We start from the raw sequence: 20,211 nt of genomic DNA, 5'->3' as shown, positions 1-20,211 counted from the left end.
CCTCGATATTAATGAATCCTGTTACTCTATCCTCATGTCTTGTAACCCTCTGTATCGCCTTCTCACTGCCCTCATAATATGCAATCCCTCTAAGTGCCTCGATATTAATGAATCCTGTTACTCTATCCTCATGTCATGTAACCCTCTGTATCGCCTTCTCACTGCCCTCATAATATGCAATCCCTCTAACTGCCTCGATATTAATGAATCCTGTTACTCTATCCTCATGTCATCTAACCCTCTGTATCGCTTTCTCACTGCCCCCATAATATGCAATCCCTCTAAGTGCCTCGATATTAATGAATCCTGTTACTCTATCCTCATGTCATCTAACCCTCTGTATCGCTTTCTTACTGCCCCCATAATATGCAATCCCTTTAAGTGCCTCGATATTAATGAATCCTGTTAACCTATCCTCATGTCTTGTAACCCTCTGTATCGCCTTCTCACTGCCCTCATAATATACAATCCCTCTAAGTGCCTCAATATTAATGAATCCTGTTACTCTATCTTCATGTCATCTAACCCTCTGTATCGCTTTCTTACTGCCCCCATAATATGCAATCCCTCTAAGTACCTCGATATTAATGAATCCTGTTACTCTATCCTCATGTCATCTAACCCTCTGTATCGCTTTCTTACTGCCCCCATAATATGCAATCCCTCTAAGTGCCTCGATATTAATGAATCCTGTTAACCTATCCTCATGTCTTGTAACCCTCTGTATCGCCTTCTCACTGCCCTCATAATATACAATCCCTCTAAGTGCCTCAATATTAATGAATCCTGTTACTCTATCCTCATGTCATCTAACCCTCTGTATCGCTTCCTCACTGCTTTGCTGTACTTTAATTTCCACCGCACTCCAAGGTACCCGAAGACTTACTGGCGCGCATATAACGAAAACAGACAGAACAACAGTAAGTTCAGGGGGTCTTCCTGAGCATTCACTTGTTACAGCGGATTCTCTTGGTTATTCTGGGTGTCTAGTAGAATAAAAGAGTTTTTAGCTTCTTTTTAAAGTTGTATGTGGACTCTGTTTCTCTTAAATCCTGGGGGATAGCATTGCATGCCATAGGGGCTGCCATGCCAAAGGCTCCCTTAAGGCTTTTGCTAGTTTGGCATCACAGCGTTTTCAGTAGGTGGGCATTGTTGGATCTCAGAGTCCTCTGACTCTGTTTCTCCACCCCTCCTTCCATTAGGTAGGTTCGCATGCAGCCCTCCCGGCATTTGTGGACGATCAAAATCAGTATGAACTGGATTCTTGCCTTCACCGGCAGACAGTGCAAGCTGCGCCTGTCATCTGACACGTGAACACGCTATTTCAGGCCTTTCACTACCCTAACTGCACGATGCTGAATTACTTGCAGACGATTAATTTCTGCTTGTGAGGCCCCAATGAGTAAGCTGCAGCAATAATCGGTCTTAGCACCGATTATGGCTCTGGAAATTGCTTCTGCATGGTTTTGGGATATAAGTGGCCGAAGATGAGCCAATAACTTTAGATAGTTGGTGGATGATGCGATCAGGCTGCTCACTTGAGGTTTCATGGTTACATTTTGACTTTCCTTTGGGTTTCAATCTGACAGTCTGCGATGTTGAAACTATTAAAAGATGATCCTAGTTTGGCCAGTTACTCATTTGTTCCCAGCACTATGAGGTTGTCTTCATTGTTCAATGCTAGGCCGTTATGTGCCATCCATATCTGGATGATGTCGTATATCTTCGTCATTTCCCTTTCGTCTATATTGTGTACCCCTGTAAGTGGTATAACACATTGTGTACCATCCGCATAATTGGAGAAAATGATGCCCTTGTATTGTAACATGTAGGAAAAGGGCACCATGAAGATGTTGTACAGACAGGAGGATACACATGCACCCTGTGGTACACCATAGGCTGAAGCTACTGGTTCAGACTCTGCATCCCTGCTGGCCACGCTGCCCTAACTATTACTTAAAAAGGATGTGACCCATTGAGCTGCTTGCTCTGAAAAAGATGCTGTGTCCCTCAACCTGGTGGCCAAGATGGAGCGGTCCACCAGGTCAAAACCGCTGAGAGATCAAGAATCATCATCAGCAGCAAGATTTCTCCTATGTCCATTGCTTCCAGCAGTTTAGAATTTAAGTTGGGAAGGGCTGTCTCCGTTCCATGATATTGCCTGAAGCCCGACTGGGATTTATTCAGTATCTGATGGCTATTCAGGTGTGTCGAGATTTGGTTATAGGCAACCCTATCAAGAATCTGTAGAAGAAATGGGGTCTTAGTAATTGGTCTATAGTTGGTTGTTGTGCGTGGGCATAGATCTCTTTTTTTAAGAAGAGTTGTTATCTTTGCTTTCGTTAGTCTTTCTGGCACTTGATTATGTGCAAATGAGGTATTTAGGAATTTGGTTAGAGCCGGTATTAATGTGGGTGCACATTCTCTAATGATCAGAGCATAACAGGGATCCCCCTTGCAGCTGGTGGTTTTTAGTTGTCTAATGACTCCTGCTAGCTCTACCTCTGTGATCAACAAGAAATGACATTCCTGTTGTATATTGGGTTTACTAGTAACATCCTTAAGGTTTGTTTCAGATAGGGTGTTAAACGTAGTCTTTTTTGCCTCAACGCTTTTTTAAAGTTTTCTAGTTTGTCCGTCATGGCTTCCTGAATTAATGAACACCAAGCATTGTCTTTCACTGGTGGTTCATAATGGGTCCATTAGGGCATTCCTGCTCTCTTTAAATCTTAAATAGCTCTCTGCTATCAGAGGTGGCTTTTAGTATTCTATCGTTAAGCATATCTTTTTTTGCCTGTTTCATTGCATTTTTATAAATCCTGGCTGCTTCTTTATACAGTTCCAGGCTTAGAGCGTCTTGCCTCTTTCTCCAGTCATAGAAGTATTTTTTGTTTTTTTTGTCTGCATTAAACCATTTGTTATTTTTGCGTTCTTCAGGACAGAATGTTTTCTTTAGTGGCGCTATAGTTTCTGTGATTTCCTTGAGTGATGTGATACATGACATGGTCATTTCTTGTAGTGTGTCTGCTTCCATCATTTCTGCATTTAGTGTGGCGGCCCAAGGGTTTAGTTTATCAGCTGCCACTTTCTTCAGGTTTCTTACTAAAATTGGTACCCTGCTGTAAAAGGTTTTTTTAACAGAACTTTCAGTTTTAATCTGGAAGTATATGCAATGGTGGTCCGACCACGGACATGGCATAACTCTGCTGACATCAATGGTAACGTTGTGGGACGCAACCCAATCCAGTGTGTGTCCTTTGTCCTGTGTAGGGGTTGTGACCGGTTGGCGGAACCCCAAGGTGCTCAGTGCGGCTTCTAAGGCGCTTGCGGTGGCATCTGAAGAATCGCCAAGCCAATAAGTCAAATTGCCTCATTATCATTTTTGTGTTTGGCTTCAGCAATGGAAGGATGCAGTTGCATAACTGGTCGGGGACGTTCGATCCTGCTGTCGGCGCTCTATATATCTATATCATGTTGAGGGTTATTTCTACGCTCATCGCTATTTTTACTAGCATTAATTCAGTATCTGGTATGTCTTCTACCTTTACTTCCCAGATGTTTACCTCTGATTAATAAAATCTGCCCTCATAATATAATATGCAATCCCTCCAAGTGCCTCAATATTAATGAGTCCTGTTACAGTATTCTCATGTCATCTCGCCCTCTGTATCCTCTCCCTCAGATCCATCTCACTGTCCTCATAATATGTAATCCCTCTAAATGCCTCAATATTAATGAGTCCTGTTACTGTTTCCTCATGTCATCTAACCCTATTTATCACCTTCTCAATGCACCAACTCCCTCAGGGTTAGTCGCTTCTCCAAGCAGCTTGTTGGTGGTAGATCTCTTTCTTCTGCTTATAAATGCCATATCATATCATATCTGCTGGGGCCGCCCTCTGGAACAGCCTCCTTGCCTCTCTGAATCTTGAGGAGAACCATCTCTGGTTCCGGAAGCACCTCAAGACCTTCCTCTTAGCTTCCGCATTCTCTCCTCCTCTCCACTGCTGATCTCCTGGCTGGATCTGAATCTGCACTACCTGGCTACCCTCTGATCTCGGGCCCAGGTCCCCCCTCCCCACGCCAGTTGCACCCTGCACTGCCCCCCTGGCACCCATTCCACTCGGGGACTTTCTCTGTATCCCTAAAGCCCCTACTAGCACCTGACACCTGATGTCTGCACTTACCCCTGCACTTGCCACCAGCTGGCTGCACTTTTATTTGGTATCAGGTAATAATATCGCCATATTTATGGTCGCCGTAAATAATATCGCCGGGAAAATGTTGTGGCGATATTATTTGGGTGACCATATATATGGGGACAGGGGCAAAAAAAAAACATTTAAAAAAAAAATAAGAAAAAAGAAAAAGAAATAAGTTTGGGGGTTGCGGTGGTGTCCCCCGCATGTTCCATGCAATAATGTCGCCACAAAAAACGGCCATTTTTCGGCGATATTTCTGTATGGCGAGATTTTTGTGGCGACATTATTACATGGAACATTTTATTTATGGTCTTTATTTATTTACTGTTCAGCCTATGTACTGCACTGTCCCCTCCCCTTGCCACCCACACTTTCCCTTTCCCCCTCCCCTGCACTTGTGCGATCTCAATGACACCTGGCCTAGCATGATCGCTTTCTCTGTCCTCCCTCTGTTCCCCCGTCCTTGCCTTGAAACACTTGTGTATAGGCCTGTTATAAATGCCATATCATATCACTTATAAGGTGCAATCTCTCTGTGTAGCAACATTGACACATTATAGTACGGCACCCTCATGCTATTTGACGTCTTGTTGGTTCTCACTTAGTTTTTGGCAATATAAATAGAATAAACATGAGATGGTTGTTGTAATGTAGTCTTGTCATGTTATGTCACTGGCCAGGAGTGCATGCTTGTAGAATGTTGATGTATGAATGCTGCAGCTCAGGAGAATGTTGAGTGCGTCTGAGAGTGAATGTTCTGTGAGTGTCAGTTGGGGCCTGAGCGGGAGTGTGGGTCTGCACTGTAACTATGTCCTGTCTTCTGTCTACTGTGTCACTGTACATACCCACAAGATAAACTGGATTGATGTACATTTGTACTTATGGAACAAACCCAATGACTCCACAGCAGGTCTGTGTCTCGAGTCCCAGCTTTATTACATGCATGAATATACTGGTTTAAGGATGTACGTGGAGCGTGTGGGTGTGAATGTGCTCGCCTGTTGTTGAGAGGTGGCACCTGTATGTGTGTGCTTCGTTCACCGTCACCGTATACGTATGTTTGCACCGAGCGGATGATACAGTGTGCATGTGACCGATGCTGGATTGATTGGAAGTTGGTTTGCTATTTGATACTGGTTGTGATCTGTGGGGTGTGTGTGTGGTGATAAGTGGGAGTCGGTTGTAGCTGATTGAATTTTGGTTGTGAGAGTGGAAGGAGTGTGATCAATGTATCCCTCCTGTAAATGTTGTCTTGGTGTGGCAACACCCCTCTCCTGCATGTTAGTCTGTGGATTCCCTGGACAAAGTTCGGTTGGCTCTGCTTCACTGCATGTGTTGCATCTGGGTCCGATGTGTGTCAACCCGTGGTCCCCCGTGGCCCCCCCTTCTTGTTCCCCACCTGTATGATAAATGTTCCTTTGATTTGTTTGGTTTGCGCCTGAGTGTGGCAGGCTCTGTGGAGGGTCTGGTGAGAAGGATGTTGTTGTGTTGGAAGGTTATTGTCGTGAGAAAAAGAGATGTTGTGGTTGAGTCTGGTGTGAAAGTGAGATGTTGTGATGGTTGTGTCAGGGTATGAAAGGGAGATGTTGTAATGTAGTCCTGTTAGGTTATGTCACTGGCCAGGAGTGCATGCTTGTAGAATGTTGATGTATGAATGCTGCAGCTCAGGAGAATGTTGAGTGGGTCTGAGAGTGAATGTTCTGTGAGTGTCAGTTGGGGCCTGAGCTGGAGTGTGGGTCTGCTCTGTAACTATGTCCTCTCTTCTGTCTACTGTGTCACTGTACATACCCACAAGAGAAACTGGATTGATGTACATTTGTACTTATATAAATAAAGGTGTTCAGTCATAATATCGAAAAGAAAATGTCGAAAGACAATAATTTCGAAAAAATAATGTTGAAAAAAAAATATCGAATTCTTTATTTTTTTATTTCTATATTTTTTGGGGGGTTTCGCAAGTAAAAAAAAAGGTTAAAAACAAAAAATAAATTAAAAAAGGGGTTTGGGGGGAACCCCCCCTTTTCGAATAAAAAACGTAGTGAAAAAGAAATTCGATTTTTTTTTTACATTATTTTTTCGAAATTATGACTTTCGACATTTTTGTATTCAATATTATCACTATAAACCGTTTAATTATATATAAATAGTTGCTGGACATGCTTTACTGGCGGAGCTGACACATGCCCATTGCTGTTCACATACATACGTCGAGTCACGGAGCATGCATTATACTCACTATAGTTTGGGCAGACGGGGGCTTCTCCTCCGCGATCAGACTTCAGCTGGATCTGGGAACGGTCCCAGTTCATCTCGCGGATATAGAACGTGTGGTTGTGGATTCCAGAGTATTTCCGCACCAGGTCTGCATTGTAACGACAATCGTGTTGATTGTGGCGTCCACATTTCACATATATAAAACTTAGTATTTCTCGCTGGGGGCATGAATTGGTTTTACCGGCTCCGACGACAGCGTGATGCTAAAGAAGAGAAGAGAGTAGATTGACTTATTTGGGGGTTGTATACCCTTATACCCTCGCACATTCCAAAGACTTGCGATGGAATGAGGGACACACATCACATACAAATCAAAGCATTTGAAGTATTTCAGCCGCCTTGGGCCTGTTTTAACCCCCTCACAACACCACTTGTCTTTAGGGCCTCATTACACGGATGGCGGTAGGGATTTACCTTACCGCCTTACTACGAGGTCCCTTTTTCGGGGTGGGGGATTTAACGCCTGCTTTTTGCAGGCGTTAAAATCCAACCCGCTAACAGACCTCGGAGCTAATTACGGCACCGCAAAATTGCGGTGCCGTAATTAGTGCCTTCCCCATTCCCATAGAGCCCTATGGGGCAGAAATGGGAATGGGGAAGGGCAATGGTGGAAGGGGGATTTACCGCCCCTCCAACCTTGGAATGGGGCGGTAAATCCCCTTTCCGCCAAGGCGGTGCCGGTATTTTACCGGCATGAGCCATAGCGCTAATAGCGCCATGGCTCATCGCCTACCGTGTAATGAGGCCCATAGACTTCAGTGGACTCACCGGCCCAGGAAAACCAACAGTAAAAGGTGCATTCATTTGCATTGCCTTCAATGGGGTCCCACAGCAAACACCTGATTTCACTTTCCTTGGGCTGCCAATAGGTTGAGCTGTGTGGCACAGACACTCTGCCAATGCAATCATCGGAACTGCTAGTTTTTCCTTGGTTTGCACACATGGTGTCATGTTGTGGATATCCACATTGTTATGTTTGAGGCGGGGTTAGGGAGGGGCAAAGGGAAAAGGAAGTGATGTGTGGAGGCAGGAAGGCTTAAGGGACAAGTTACAATAAAGACAGAGTTGATGTTGGTTACACTGTGTGGGCCTCCATTTCGTCTGCATCCACTGCGCACTATTTCTGCTCCACTCTGGTGCGCGCCGCCCCGAACAGCGGAACTGACACATTGGAATGTTTCACTGGTAAGAGAGAAAAGGGCCCTCTGATGAATCCAGGGAATTAGTTCTAGGGAGGTGAGCCCCCTATGCTTAACACCCACTAGGGGACAGGCCAAGCAGTATCCCATTGGTAGTGGTCCCCAAGGAATCCCCAAGCAGGGATTTTTATCAACCTTCCATTAACACAGCACCCCCATTGTTTGCATGTGTTGGTACTGTGTGTGACCCTTTTATAATGACAGATATGGTTTCTGACCTGGTGATGATAACATCTTCCTTTGAATTACGGGAACCAGTGATGGGCCAGTCTTCTTACAGAAGGAAATACCAAGGACTGGTGAAAATGAGATGGGAAGAGAACGAGATCCTGCGGAGTAAGCTGCTGGAGCGGAAGACCTTCCGAGGGGCGGACCAGGAGGCAGCAGCACCCACCCAGCATGCCGGGTACAGATGCCGAAAAGCAGATGCCCAACAGCCTGAGAGGCTGGCCACTCCTACATGGAGCCAAGCGCAAAGCCTCGACTGCTCCCGGCACTGGCCCACTGCGCTTGTCGCGATCGGGTTCCTTCTGCAGGAAGCCGACCACGACAAGCGCAGTGGGCCAGTGCTGGAAGCAGCGAACTCCAAGTCACAGAAGGTAGCAGAGAAAATGAAATGGACGCAACGGGTAAACGCTGAAGAGCACATAGGAAAACTCAAAGCGGTTCCACAACAGCCGAGGAGAGCGCCCGCCCCCATGAGCCAACAAATCAGGTACAGAGTTATTCCAGGGAGTCGGGAGGAAGGCAGAGAGACCCGGGCAAAGACCAAGCAGGGCCAAGAAATACTGCGATGAAACCCTAAGAAGGGGGGATAGTAACACAAGCTGGAATAAGAGAAACAGATACTCAAGCCAGTGTGTAACTCGAGAAACCCCTAACTGTGGAGAAAGAAACAATATCCAAGCCATGATGTAAAGAGAAACATATACCTGAGTCAGTGTGTAACTGAGAAACCCCAAACTGTGGAGAAAGAAACAACAAACAAGCCAAGGTGTAAAGAGAAACAGATAACTGAGTCAATGTGTAACTCGAGAAACCCCAAACACTGGAGAAAGAAACAACATCCAAGCCAATGTGTAAAGAGAATCAGATACCTGAGTCAGTGTGTAACTGAGAAACCCCAAACTGTGGAGAAAGAAACAACAAACAAGCCAAGGTGTAAAGAGAAACAGATACCTGAGTCAGTGTGTAACTCGAGAAACCCCACACTGTGGAGAAAGAAACAACATCCAAGCCAATGTGTAAAGAGAAACAGATACCTGAGTCAGTGTGTAACTGAGAAACCCCAAACTGTGGAGAAAGAAACAACAAACAAGCCAAGGTGTAAAGAGAAACAGATACCTGAGTCAGTGTGTAACTCGAGAAACCCCACACTGTGGAGAAAGAAACAACATCCAAGCCAATGTGTAAAGAGAAACAGATACCTGAGTCAGTGTGTAACTGAGAAACCCCAAACTGTGGAGAAAGAAACAACAAACAAGCCAAGGTGTAAAGAGAAACAGATACCTGAGTCAGTGTGTAACTCGAGAAACCCCACACTGTGGAGAAAGAAACAACATCCAAGCCAATGTGTAAAGAGAAACAGATACCTGAGTCAGTGTGTAACTGAGAAACCCCAAACTGTGGAGAAAGAAACAACAAACAAGCCAAGGTGTAAAGAGAAACAGATACCTGAGTCAGTGTGTAACTCGAGAAACCCCACACTGTGGAGAAAGAAACAACAAACAAGCCAAGGTGTAAAGAGAAACAGATACCTGAGTCAGTGTGTAACTGAGAAACCCCAAACTGTGGAGAAAGAAACAACAAACAAGCCAAGGTGTAAAGAGAAACAGATACCTGAGTCAGTGTGTAACTGAGAAACCCCAAACTGTGGAGAAAGAAACAACAAACAAGCCAAGGTGTAAAGAGAAACAGATACCTGAGTCAGTGTGTAACTCGAGAAACCCCACACTGTGGAGAAAGAAACAACATCCAAGCCAATGTGTAAAGAGAAACAGATACCTGAGTCAGTGTGTAACTGAGAAACCCCAAACTGTGGAGAAAGAAACAACAAACAAGCCAAGGTGTAAAGAGAAACAGATACCTGAGTCAGTGTGTAACTCGAGAAACCCCACACTGTGGAGAAAGAAACAACAAACAAGCCAAGGTGTAAAGAGAAACAGATACCTGAGTCAGTGTGTAACTGAGAAACCCCAAACTGTGGAGAAAGAAACAACAAACAAGCCAAGGTGTAAAGAGAAACAGATACCTGAGTCAGTGTGTAACTCGAGAAACCCCAAACTGTGGAGAAAGAAACAACAAACAAGCCAAGGTGTAAAGAGAAACAGATACCTGAGTCAGTGTGTAACTGAGAAACCCCAAACTGTGGAGAAAGAAACAACACCCAAGCCAAGGTGTACATTTTAAATTGATGAAGAAAGAGTGTTAAATGACGTTTTTGTAAAAGTATGTTTGTATATGTAAAGCCAGTGTTGACTGTGAACATATTATTTATAAATAAACAATACAATCAAATTGGTTTTGGGATTCTTGTGATTTTTTAGGCCATCCAAGTGTTTGGGGGTTCTTGGCACTAGCGCCGTCCCTTTCTACACAGAGATCACAAAAGGCCTTAGACTCCCACATTGAACTCACTCCTCAAGATCCTACTCTTCAAAGAACATTTTGTCAGTCGCTGCTCACTCCACCATCCGTACTACTACTCTGGAGCTCCATGCTTCCTCCTCCCCCTCCCCCTAACCATCCCAGCTCCTCTTCTAACCCTGCACCCTTGCTTGTAACCCCCGGTGCGTCCCAATGCCCGACGCTCTGTTGTTTCCCAACTAGGTGTGCGCTTTATAAATCCCATGCAAACATACACACACACACCCCAATGCAAGGGCAACTTCTAGAAGTGCCCGGCCTCTCTCACATCCAATGACTATCCCAAGGACTGGGATAGGCCTGTCCCACCAGGTTAAGGTGCCACCTCTCCGTGCCCTCTTCCAAAGCTGCCTGGGCCAGTTGAGGGGAAGCAGAGGCACATTTTAAATGTCATGTGGGCATCCTCAAGGTGCTTGCATTGCCTTCCAAGTGGTGGAAATCCACGCCTGTAAATCCCTCAATCTCTGCCAGCAGCAGGAGATCCATTATTTTTACTTTCAGCAAAGGCTCCAAATAGCCTCCATTAAGTAAACAAAAGGATGCTTTAATAAAAATGTTCCATTGAAAGGAATGATAATGGTACAACTTAGTTGAAACAGGGGAATTAGAGGGTTCTGGGGCCAGTGAGAGGCCCCTAAGATTTTGTCCAGTCCGCAGGTGCTGAAACTAAGTTACTGGGGCTCAGCATTGCAAAGTAAACCGCTGCTTTAATTTTGTCGGCAGTGCTTCACTTTGCCGTTATCGAAGAACAGAAAATGCAAGAGGTGGGGCCAACCAAGGACCTCATCCCTTTCAAATGAAAAGGGTGAAATGCCAAATACCTGACAGCTACCCCTCCCTCCCTGCCTCACTCTCCTGGGATTTTTATAATGCTGCACTACAACTAGACCACATTACCTGGGATCTGAGATGTGTGGACATCAAACCTCACCTTAAAATACCCTCCATGGAAGCCGACGAGCTGGGAAACTACAAACACTGTGCTCTACTATCCTTACTGGCAGAGAAGTGCAGAACATGACTTACTTGCTCCCCTGTATCTCCAAACCACCTTGATGCCAGTTTGGGCACTTTAGAAACATTCCTAGCTGCTTCAAGGGTAACCTCTGCAGTCCTTACGACCTTGATGCTTGACGCCCTCGGCATCTCCGAGTGCGGCTGAATGCCGATGCCGAAGCTCTGCCATCTACGTATCTGAGATCTGCCTAGTCTTCTAGCATCCCCAGCTTCACGCTGCCTGCCTGGTTACCAGCATCCTTGCTCTCCAAGCCGTTGCTGCTGTGGTACCCCGATCTCATGCAGCCAAGCCTGCGCACTGGAAATGGCCAGTCTCTGCTTCTCCATACCTGAGGCCGCTGAGCCCTGCAGCACCACTGACCCCACATCTCCTGCTGTCCCCTGCGCATTTAGCCCATAATCAGTCGGCACTGCTGAAAAGCACTGCATTGTTGGACCCAATGCGGGCGCTGCCTGCCTCTACGCTAGCCCAGCACCAAATGCACCCAGTCTCCCAGTTAGACACAAAAAGCCTGTCTCAACGCTGGGGTAAGCGGCTTACCAGAGTGTATACCAGAGCCAATCCTACCCTACAGTACTGATCCCCCTAAATATGCATTGCATGTTGACATTCAGACCACTGTTGATCCCCAATCCCTTACAGACTCGTTTATGGCCAGCAGTCTCTTTGTTTTATTTCAGGAGCACAGGTTCCAGAGGGCCGTGCGGTAGTAAAGAATCACAGCAGACCCTGGCAAGCTCAACAAGCACGAAAAGGCAAAGAGCATGCGACTCACCAAAGCCAAGCAGAACCACAACTCTTAGCAAAGTGGAGTGCGGAAGAGGCTGTGACAGTGGGTGGCACCAAGCATGGAGAGTGAGTGTGTGATTGTGGGGTAAGTGGAGGCTGTGACAGTGGGTGTCACCAAGCATGGAGAGTGAGTGTGTGATTGTGGGGTAAGTGGAGGCTGTGACAGTGGGTGGCATCAAGCATAGAGAGCGAGTGTGTGATTGTGGGATAAGTGGAGGCTGTGACAGTGGGTGGCAACAAGCATGGAGAGTGAGTGTGTGATTGTGGGGTAAGTGGAGGCAGTGACAGTGGGTGGCACCAAGGACAGAGAGCGAGTGTGTGATTGTGGGGTAAGTGGAGGCTGTGACAGTGGGTGGTACCAAGCATCGAGAGTGATTGTGGGGTAAGTGGAGGCTGTGACAGTGGGTGGCATCAAGCATGGAGGGCGAGAGTGTGATTGTGGGGTAAGTGGAGGCTGTGACAGTGGGTGGTAACAAGCATTGAGAGTGAGTGTGTGATTGTGGGGTAAGTGGAGGCTGTGACAGTGGGTGGCATCAAGCATGGAGAGTGAGTGTGTTATTGTGGGGTAAGTGGAGGCTGTGACAGTGGGTGCCACCAAGCATGGAGAGTGAGTGTGTGATTGTGGGGTAAGTGGAGGCTGTGACAGTGGGTGGCATCAAGCATGGAGAGCAAGTGTGTGATTGTGGGGTAAGCGGAGGCTGTGACAGTGGGTGGCACCAAGCATGGAGAGCGAGTGTGTGATTGTGGGGTAAGCTGATGCTGTGACAGTGGGTGGCACCAAGCATAGCGAGCGAGTGTGTGATTGTGGGGTAAGTGGAGGTTGTGACAGTGGGTGGCAGCAAGCATGGAGAGCGAGTGTGTGATTGTGGGGTAAGCAGGGGCTGTGACAGTGGGTGGCACCAAGCATAGCGAGCGTGTGTGTGATTGTGGGGTAAGCAGAGGCTGTGACAGTGGGTGGCACCAAGCATGTAGAGCGAGTGTGTGATTGTGGGGTAGGCGGAGGCTGTGACAGTGGGTGGCAACAAGCATGGAGAGCGAGTGCGTGATTGTGGGGTAAGCGGAGGCTGTGACAGTGGGTGGCACCAAGCATGGAGAGCGAGTGTGTGATTGTGGGGTAAGCTGATGCTGTGACAGTGGGTGGCACCAAGCATGGAGAGTGAGTGTGTGATTGTGGGGTAAGTGGGGGCTGTGACAGTGGGTGGCACCAAGAATCAAGAGGGAGTGTGTGATTTTGGGGTAAGTGGAGATTGTGACAGTGGGTGGCACCAAGCATGTAGAGCGAGAGTGTGATTGTAGGGTAAGTGGAGGCTGTGACAGTGGGTGGCACCAAGCATAGAGAGCAAGTGTGTGATTGTGGGGTAAGCAGGGGCTGTGACAGTGGGTGGCACCAAGCATAGCGAGCGAGTATGTGATTGTGGGGTAAGCGGAGGCTGTGACATTGGGATTGTGGGGTAAGTGGAGGCTGTGACAGTGGGTGGCACCAAGCATGGAGAGAGAGTGTGTGATTGTGGGTTAAGTGTAGGCTGTGACAGTGGGTGGCACCAAGCATCAAGAGTGAGTGTGTGATTGTGGGGTAAGTGGAGGCTGTGACAGTGGGTGGTACCAAGCATCGCAAGTGAGTGTGTGATTGTGGGGTAAGTGGAGACTGTGAAAGTGGGTGGCACCAAGCATCAAGAGTGAGTGTGTGATTGTGGGGTAAGTGGAGGCTTTGACAGTGGATGGCACCAAACATGGAGAGCAAGTGTGTGATTGTGGGGTAAGTGGAGGCTGTGACAGTGGGTGGCACCAAGCATCGAGAGTGTGTGATTGTGGGGTAAGTGGAGGCTGTGACAGTGGGTGGTACCAAGCATAGCGAGCGAGTGTGTGATTGTGGGGCAAGTGGAGGCTGTGACAGTGGGTGGCACCCAGCGTCAAGAGTGAGTGTGTGATTGTGGGGTAAGTGGAGGCTGTGACAGTGGGTGGCACCAAGCATGGAGAATGAGTGTGTGATTGTGGGGTAAGTGGAGGCTGTGACAGTGGGTGGCACCAAGCATAGCAAGCGAGTGTGTGATTGTGGGGTAAGTGGGGGCTGTGACAGTGGGTGGCACCAAGCATAGAGAGTGAGTGTGTGATTGTGAGGTAAGTGGAGGCTGTGACTGTGGGTGGCACCAAGCATAGGGAGCGAGTGTGTGATTGTGGGGCAAGTGGAGGCTATGACAGTGGGTGGCACCAAGCATAGAGAGTGAGTGTGTGATTGTGAGGTAAGTGGAGGCTGTGGCAGTGGGTGGCACCAAGCATAGCGAGCGAGTGTGTGATTGTGGTGCAAGTGGAGGCTGTGACAGTGGGTGGCACCAAGCATAGCGATCGATTGTGTGATTGTGGGATAAGTGGAGGCTGTGACAGTGGGTGGCACCAAGCAGAGCAAGCGAGTGTGTGATTGTGGGGCAAGTGGAGGCTGTGGCAGTGGGTGACTGTTAGGGAGAATTCTCTGTTTAGGCTGAATTTCCTAACCTAGTGAGTCCCCCAGCAGCTTTGCTGGATTTCTGGAGTTTGTTTTTTTCCATCCTGCCAAGAGTGAGACTCTTTTCTCCCACTCTTGGACATGTATGTGTGTAATTCCTTTGAAATGTCAATGTGTTCGATGGGCTATAGGGTCTTTTACTCCATAGGGTCTCATATGTTTTTCTATGTGTGTTACACCGCACCCTACGTGTTGTAACACTGGGGCGACCTAGCGGACCTCCACCATAGACTCCATATCCGGGGACTGACTACTGTCGCAACGGGCATGTAAAGTCACCATTGGCTTTACTAGACCTAAATTTACTAACAGAGCTAGTACAAACCATCTTATTGTGGACGTACTAGTAGGGGTAATTCGATTACTCCTAGATCTGTTACTCGAGGGGGCACTGTCCCCACCCCCCTCGTTGAGTTTTGGCTGGTGGCAGTGGAAACTACTTGTTATGTTCGACCCCGAACATAACCCTATGGGTTTGGTCCCATTGTTAGAGATTGACTCTTTTCCTCGTTAATCTCTAACGTACCCCCGGTCTCCTTATCTTGAATAAGTTTATCGGAGGGTATTTTCTGCCAGAACTCGGTTTTTAAAATGGCGTCTGTGTTCGTCTCTGTGACTCCTAAACCAAAGGTCGAGCCCTTTGTTCCACTTTTGGCGGGCCTCTGTACAGAGACCCTCCAAAGTGGTGCCATTCTGTCTGGGTTACCACAAGGGTGTGGGAGGGGGTTTAGGCACCCTGGACCGAGTTGCCTTGCCAACTCAGGTCGCACTCTGGAGTGATTGACCCAGGTGGTGAGCGTTCCCGCTCACCACTTAGCATGTGTTGATTGACAGCTAGGCTGAATGAATGGGGGTTTTCTGCATAAAAGCAGGGCTTTTGGGACTGGATCTTCAGAAGTCGCCACAGGACCTAAGAATCCGACGAGGGTAACGCTGAGCCGACCTGCAACGACGACACCTCCGGTGGAGCCCTGCTGAGCCGACTCACCACTTCCCGACGACAGAGGAGATCTCCCTGCCGGAGAGTCTCTTCCCCTGACTGGTGGGAACAACCAGTCTCCTTTGCTTTTTATTCGCCTCAGGACGCAGTGGTCGAATTGCCCGTGCAGAGCACCCCGGCAACCGGATAGTCACTACCCCTGAACCGCGGCCAAAAGGTGGTGCCTTGTGACGGAGCACTCCGCGGCTGGTCTCTTCCCTGGTGGTGCACCAGACTTCACTTTTCTTCGACGACGAGAGCATCTCTACTCTTTGCAAAGACCCGACGTGCATCCACCACCAGGAACAACTGCCCCCGCCGGAGCTGCCCTCCACAACAAGGTACCGTGTCCGCCTGGCTTCCCTTTCGATCGGTTCGAGTGAGGTGTCTTAATCCCCTCCGTTCCGTTGGGTCGCCTCCAAGCTTTTATCCTTCTTCGTTCTGAACTGGTTCAACCTACCAAGAACAATTTGTTATAAGACTTGAATGCATCTCCACTAGAGACTTTTTGGGACATCGCGTCTTGCCTCTCTCCGAGTGGGCCTGGCCTCTGAACTTTATGATCTATTGCGATTCTTGCCTTCATACCTTGCATTGTATCCGCGTAGGATTGAACTGTGTTGACTGCATAACCAGCCTGTCTTTTTCTCTCCCGTCCTAACCAATAATCGAGTGTCATCTAGGTTGAGGTATACACCTCTGTCTGAAAATAATTGATACCAGTAGAACCTAGAGTTGTCGATATTCCTCTAGGGGGATTGATCGTTTTTCTATCTCGTAGAGTAATTGTGTTTGATTTGTTTGCCGTGATTTGCTTTAGTGTTTTTCATAGATGTTCTGTTATAAAATAAATACCTTAATATCTTTACGCTAAGCCTCGTTGCGTGTTTGCTTGCCTTGCTGTGAAGAATTGCCCTATTTTGAATACTCCACATACTTCTCAACTTTTCTTGAGAGAAGTCTGACTGCTCAGCCACATCTACCACGTGAATCTGTGTGGTGCAGACTGCTACCAAGTGGGTTCACCGCCAACGCCTGTAGTCCTAAATCTTTTGCAGTGGTCCCAGAGGGAACGGCACAGGTTTCCGCCTAACAGTGACACCAAGCATAGCGAACGATTGTGTGATTGTGGGGTAAGTGGAGGCTGTGACAGTGGGTGGCACCAAGCATAGAGAGCGAGTTTGTGATTGTGGGGCAAGTGGAGGCTGTGACAGTGGGTGGCACCAAGCATAGCGAGCGAGTATGTGATTGTGGGGTAAGCGGAGGCTCCGACAGTGGGTGGCACAGAGCATAGAGAGCGAGTGTGTGATTGTGGGGTAGGCGGAGGCTGTGACAGTGAGTGGCACTAAGCATGGAGAGAGAGTGTGTGATTGTGGGGTAAGCGGGGGTTGTGACAGTGGGTAGCACCAAGCATAGAGAGCGAGTGTGTGATTGTGGGGTAAGTGGAGCCTGTGACAGTGGGTGGCACCAAGCATAGAGAGTGAGTGTGTGATTGTGGGGTATGTGGAGGCTGTGACAGTGGATGGCACCAAGCAAAGAGAGTGAGTGTGTGATTGTGGGGTAAGTGGAGGTTGTGACAGTGGGTTGCACCAAGCATGGAGAGAGCGAGTGTGTGATTGTGGGGTAAGCGGTGGCTGTGACAGTGGGTGGCACCAAGCATAGCGAGCGACTGTGTGATTATGGGATAAGTGGAGGCTGTGACAGTGGGTGGCACCAAGCATAGAGAGTGAGTGTGTGATTGTGAGGTAAGTGGAGGCTGTGACAGTGGGTGGCACCAAGCATAGCGAGCGAGTGTGTGATTGTGGTGCAAGTGGAGGCTGTGACAGTGGGTGGCACCAAGCATAGCGATCGATTGTGTGATTGTGGGATAAGTGGAGGCTGTGACAGTGGGTGGCACCAAGCATAGCAAGCAAGTGTGTGATTGTGGGGCAAGTGGAGGCTGTGACAGTGGGTGGCACCAAGCATAGAGAGTGAGTGTGTGATTGTGAGGTAAGTGGAGGCTGTGACAGTGGGTGGCACCAAGCATAGCGAGCAAGTGTGTGATTGTGGTGCAAGTGGAGGCTGTGACAGTGGGTGACACCAAGCATAGCGAGCGATTGCGTGATTGTGGGGTAAGTGGAGGCTGTGACAGTGGGCGGCACCAAGCATAGAGAGCGAGTTTGTGATTGTGGGGCAAGTGGAGGCTGTGACAGTGGGTGGCACCAAGCATAGCGAGCGAGTATGTGATTGTGGGGTAAGCGGAGGCTCCGACAGTGGGTGGCACCAAGCATGGAGAGCGAGTGTGTGATTGTGGGGTAAGCGGAGGCTGTGACAGTGGGTGGCACCAAGCATGGCGAGCGAGTGTGTGATTGTGGGGTAAGCGGAGGCTGTGACAGTGGGTGGCACAGAGCATAGAGAGCGAGTGTGTGATTGTGGGGTAAGTGGAGGCTGTGACAGTGAGTGGCACCAAGCATAGAGAGCGACTGTGAGATTATGGGGTAAGGTGAGACTGTGACAGTGGGTGGCACCAAGCATGGCGAGCAAGTGTGTGATTGTGGGGCAAGTGGAGGCTGTGACAGTGGGTGGCACCAAGCATAGAGAGTGAGTGTGTGATTGTGAGGTAAGTGGAGGCTGTGACAGTGGGTGGCACCAAGCATAGCGAGCGAGTGTGTGATTGTGGTGCAAGTGGAGGCTGTGACAGTGGGTGGCACCAAGCAGGGAGAGTGAGTGTGTGATTGTGGGGTAAGTGGAGGCAGTGACAGTGGGTGGCACCAAGCACAGAGAGCGAGTGTGTGATTGTGGGGTAAGTGGAAGCTGTGACAGTGAGTGGTACCAAGCATCGAGAGTGATTGTGGGGTAAGTGGAGGCTGTGACAGTGGGTGGCATCAAGCATGGAGGGCGAGAGTGTGATTGTGGGGTAAGTGGAGGCTGTGACAGTGGGTGGTAACAAGCATTGAGAGTGAGTGTGTGATTGTGGGGTAAGTGGAGGCTGTGACAGTGGGTGGCATCGAGCATGGTGAGTGAGTGTGTGATTGTGGGGTAAGTGGAGGCTGTGACAGTGGATGGCACCAAGCATGGAGAGTGAGTGTGTGATTGTGGGGTAAGTGGAGGCTGTGACAGTGGGTGGTAACAAGCATCGAGAGTGTGTGTGATTGTGGGGTAAGTGGAGGCTGTGACAGTGGGTGGTACCAAGCATCGCAAGTGAGTGTGTGATTGTGGGGTAAGTGGAGGCTGTGACAGTGGGTGGCACCAAGCATGGAGAGTGAGTGTATGATTGTGGGATAAGTGGAGGCTGTGACAGTGGGTGGCACCAATCATAGAGAGCGAGCGTGTGATTGTGGGGTAAGTGGAGGCTGTGACAGTGGGTGGCACCAATCATAGAGAGCGAGTGTGTGATTGTGGGGTAAGTGGAGATTGTTATATCCAAAAAATAAAGTGACTTCACTTTATTAGGAAAGGCCCTTCTCAGTTAGCCCCAATAAATGGTTGCTGTATCTTAGTTCAACACTAATGGTATCAGAAATGCAAATTCGATGATTTAAAGACAGAAAATGTTTAATGCACATTTCTGAAATATTAAATGATGAAAATCTTCTTTTTAGATAACACATAGAGCATCCATCGAAAATTGCCCATAATACTAAGATGTCAGTGCCAATGCATTTCGGTAAAAACCTTCATCAGGGCAGTATTACAGCACAACATGATATTTCATATCTGTTATGTTAACAATTAAATTTAACAATTATATTTAACATTTAACAATGATCGCAAAATGCATTCAAACACATGTATAACAAATGAAAACACATACCAATTCGTGAAACACATCCGTTTGGGAAATTGAAGAAAAGAAAGAAGCAATTCAATTAGTATTCTGCTGTACTAAGTATTGCGTGAGTTATAATACGAGCTTACAAACACTGCATACCTTAATTGAATCAAAGAACGCCTGGATAGCCTCGTCAGGTACGAGCAAAACGTGAAGATCTGTAATATATCGTAGTTTTATGGTCAAAAGAAATCACCCTAACCGAGTATAACTGACATTAAGATTCAAAGTAGCTGGGAAGTAACACAACTTACCCAGCGGATTGCAGAACGTTTCAGCCGTGAGTGCAGCATTCAGCGTGCTCGCGGAGAAAATAGTTGTGCATTTAAGGGTAACCATGGAAACGGTGCGAGGCGTCGTGGTCACAGCGGAGCGTAAGTGGAGATTGTGACAGTGGAGGGCACCAAGCATGGAGAGTGAGTGTGTGATTGTGGGGTAAGTGTAGGCTGTGACAGTGGGTGGCACCAAGCATGGAGAGCGAGTGTGTGATTGTGGGGTAAGTGGAGGCTGTGACAGTGGGTGGCACCAAGCATAGAGAGCAAGTGTGTCATTTTGGGGTAAGTGGAGGCTGTGACAGTGGGTGGCACCAAGCACAGCGAGCGAGTGTGTGATTGTGGGGTAAGTGGAGGTTGTGACAGTGAGTGGCACCAAGCATAGAGAGCAAGTGTGTGATTGTGGGGTAAGGTGAGACTGTGACAGTGGGTTGCATCAAGCATAGAGAGCGAGTGTGTGATTGTGGGGTAAGGTGAGACTGTGAGCGTGGGTGGCATCAAGCATAGAGAGCGAGTGTGTGA

The 20,211-nt window shown here is 48.0% G+C and overlaps 1 protein-coding gene across 2 annotated transcripts in view; it reads right to left on the bottom strand.

The window, feature by feature from the left end:
* The window catches only part of LOC138511162 (uncharacterized), a 390,240-nt gene that overhangs the window by 357,561 nt on the left and 12,468 nt on the right, over positions 1-20,211 (bottom strand). For both annotated transcript variants that reach the window (XM_069626668.1, XM_069626669.1), the window contains exon 2: positions 6,438-6,678. In XM_069626668.1, the coding sequence (XP_069482769.1) occupies positions 6,438-6,678 (241 nt within the window). The remainder of the gene's footprint in view (positions 1-6,437; positions 6,679-20,211) is intronic.

This window comes from Ambystoma mexicanum, chromosome 6p (genome assembly GCF_040938575.1).
Source record: "Ambystoma mexicanum isolate Mex_15411 chromosome 6p, UKY_AmexF1_1, whole genome shotgun sequence".
Classification (NCBI taxonomy): domain Eukaryota; kingdom Metazoa; phylum Chordata; class Amphibia; order Caudata; family Ambystomatidae; genus Ambystoma; species Ambystoma mexicanum.
This window is presented reverse-complemented; position numbering and strand designations above follow the sequence as displayed.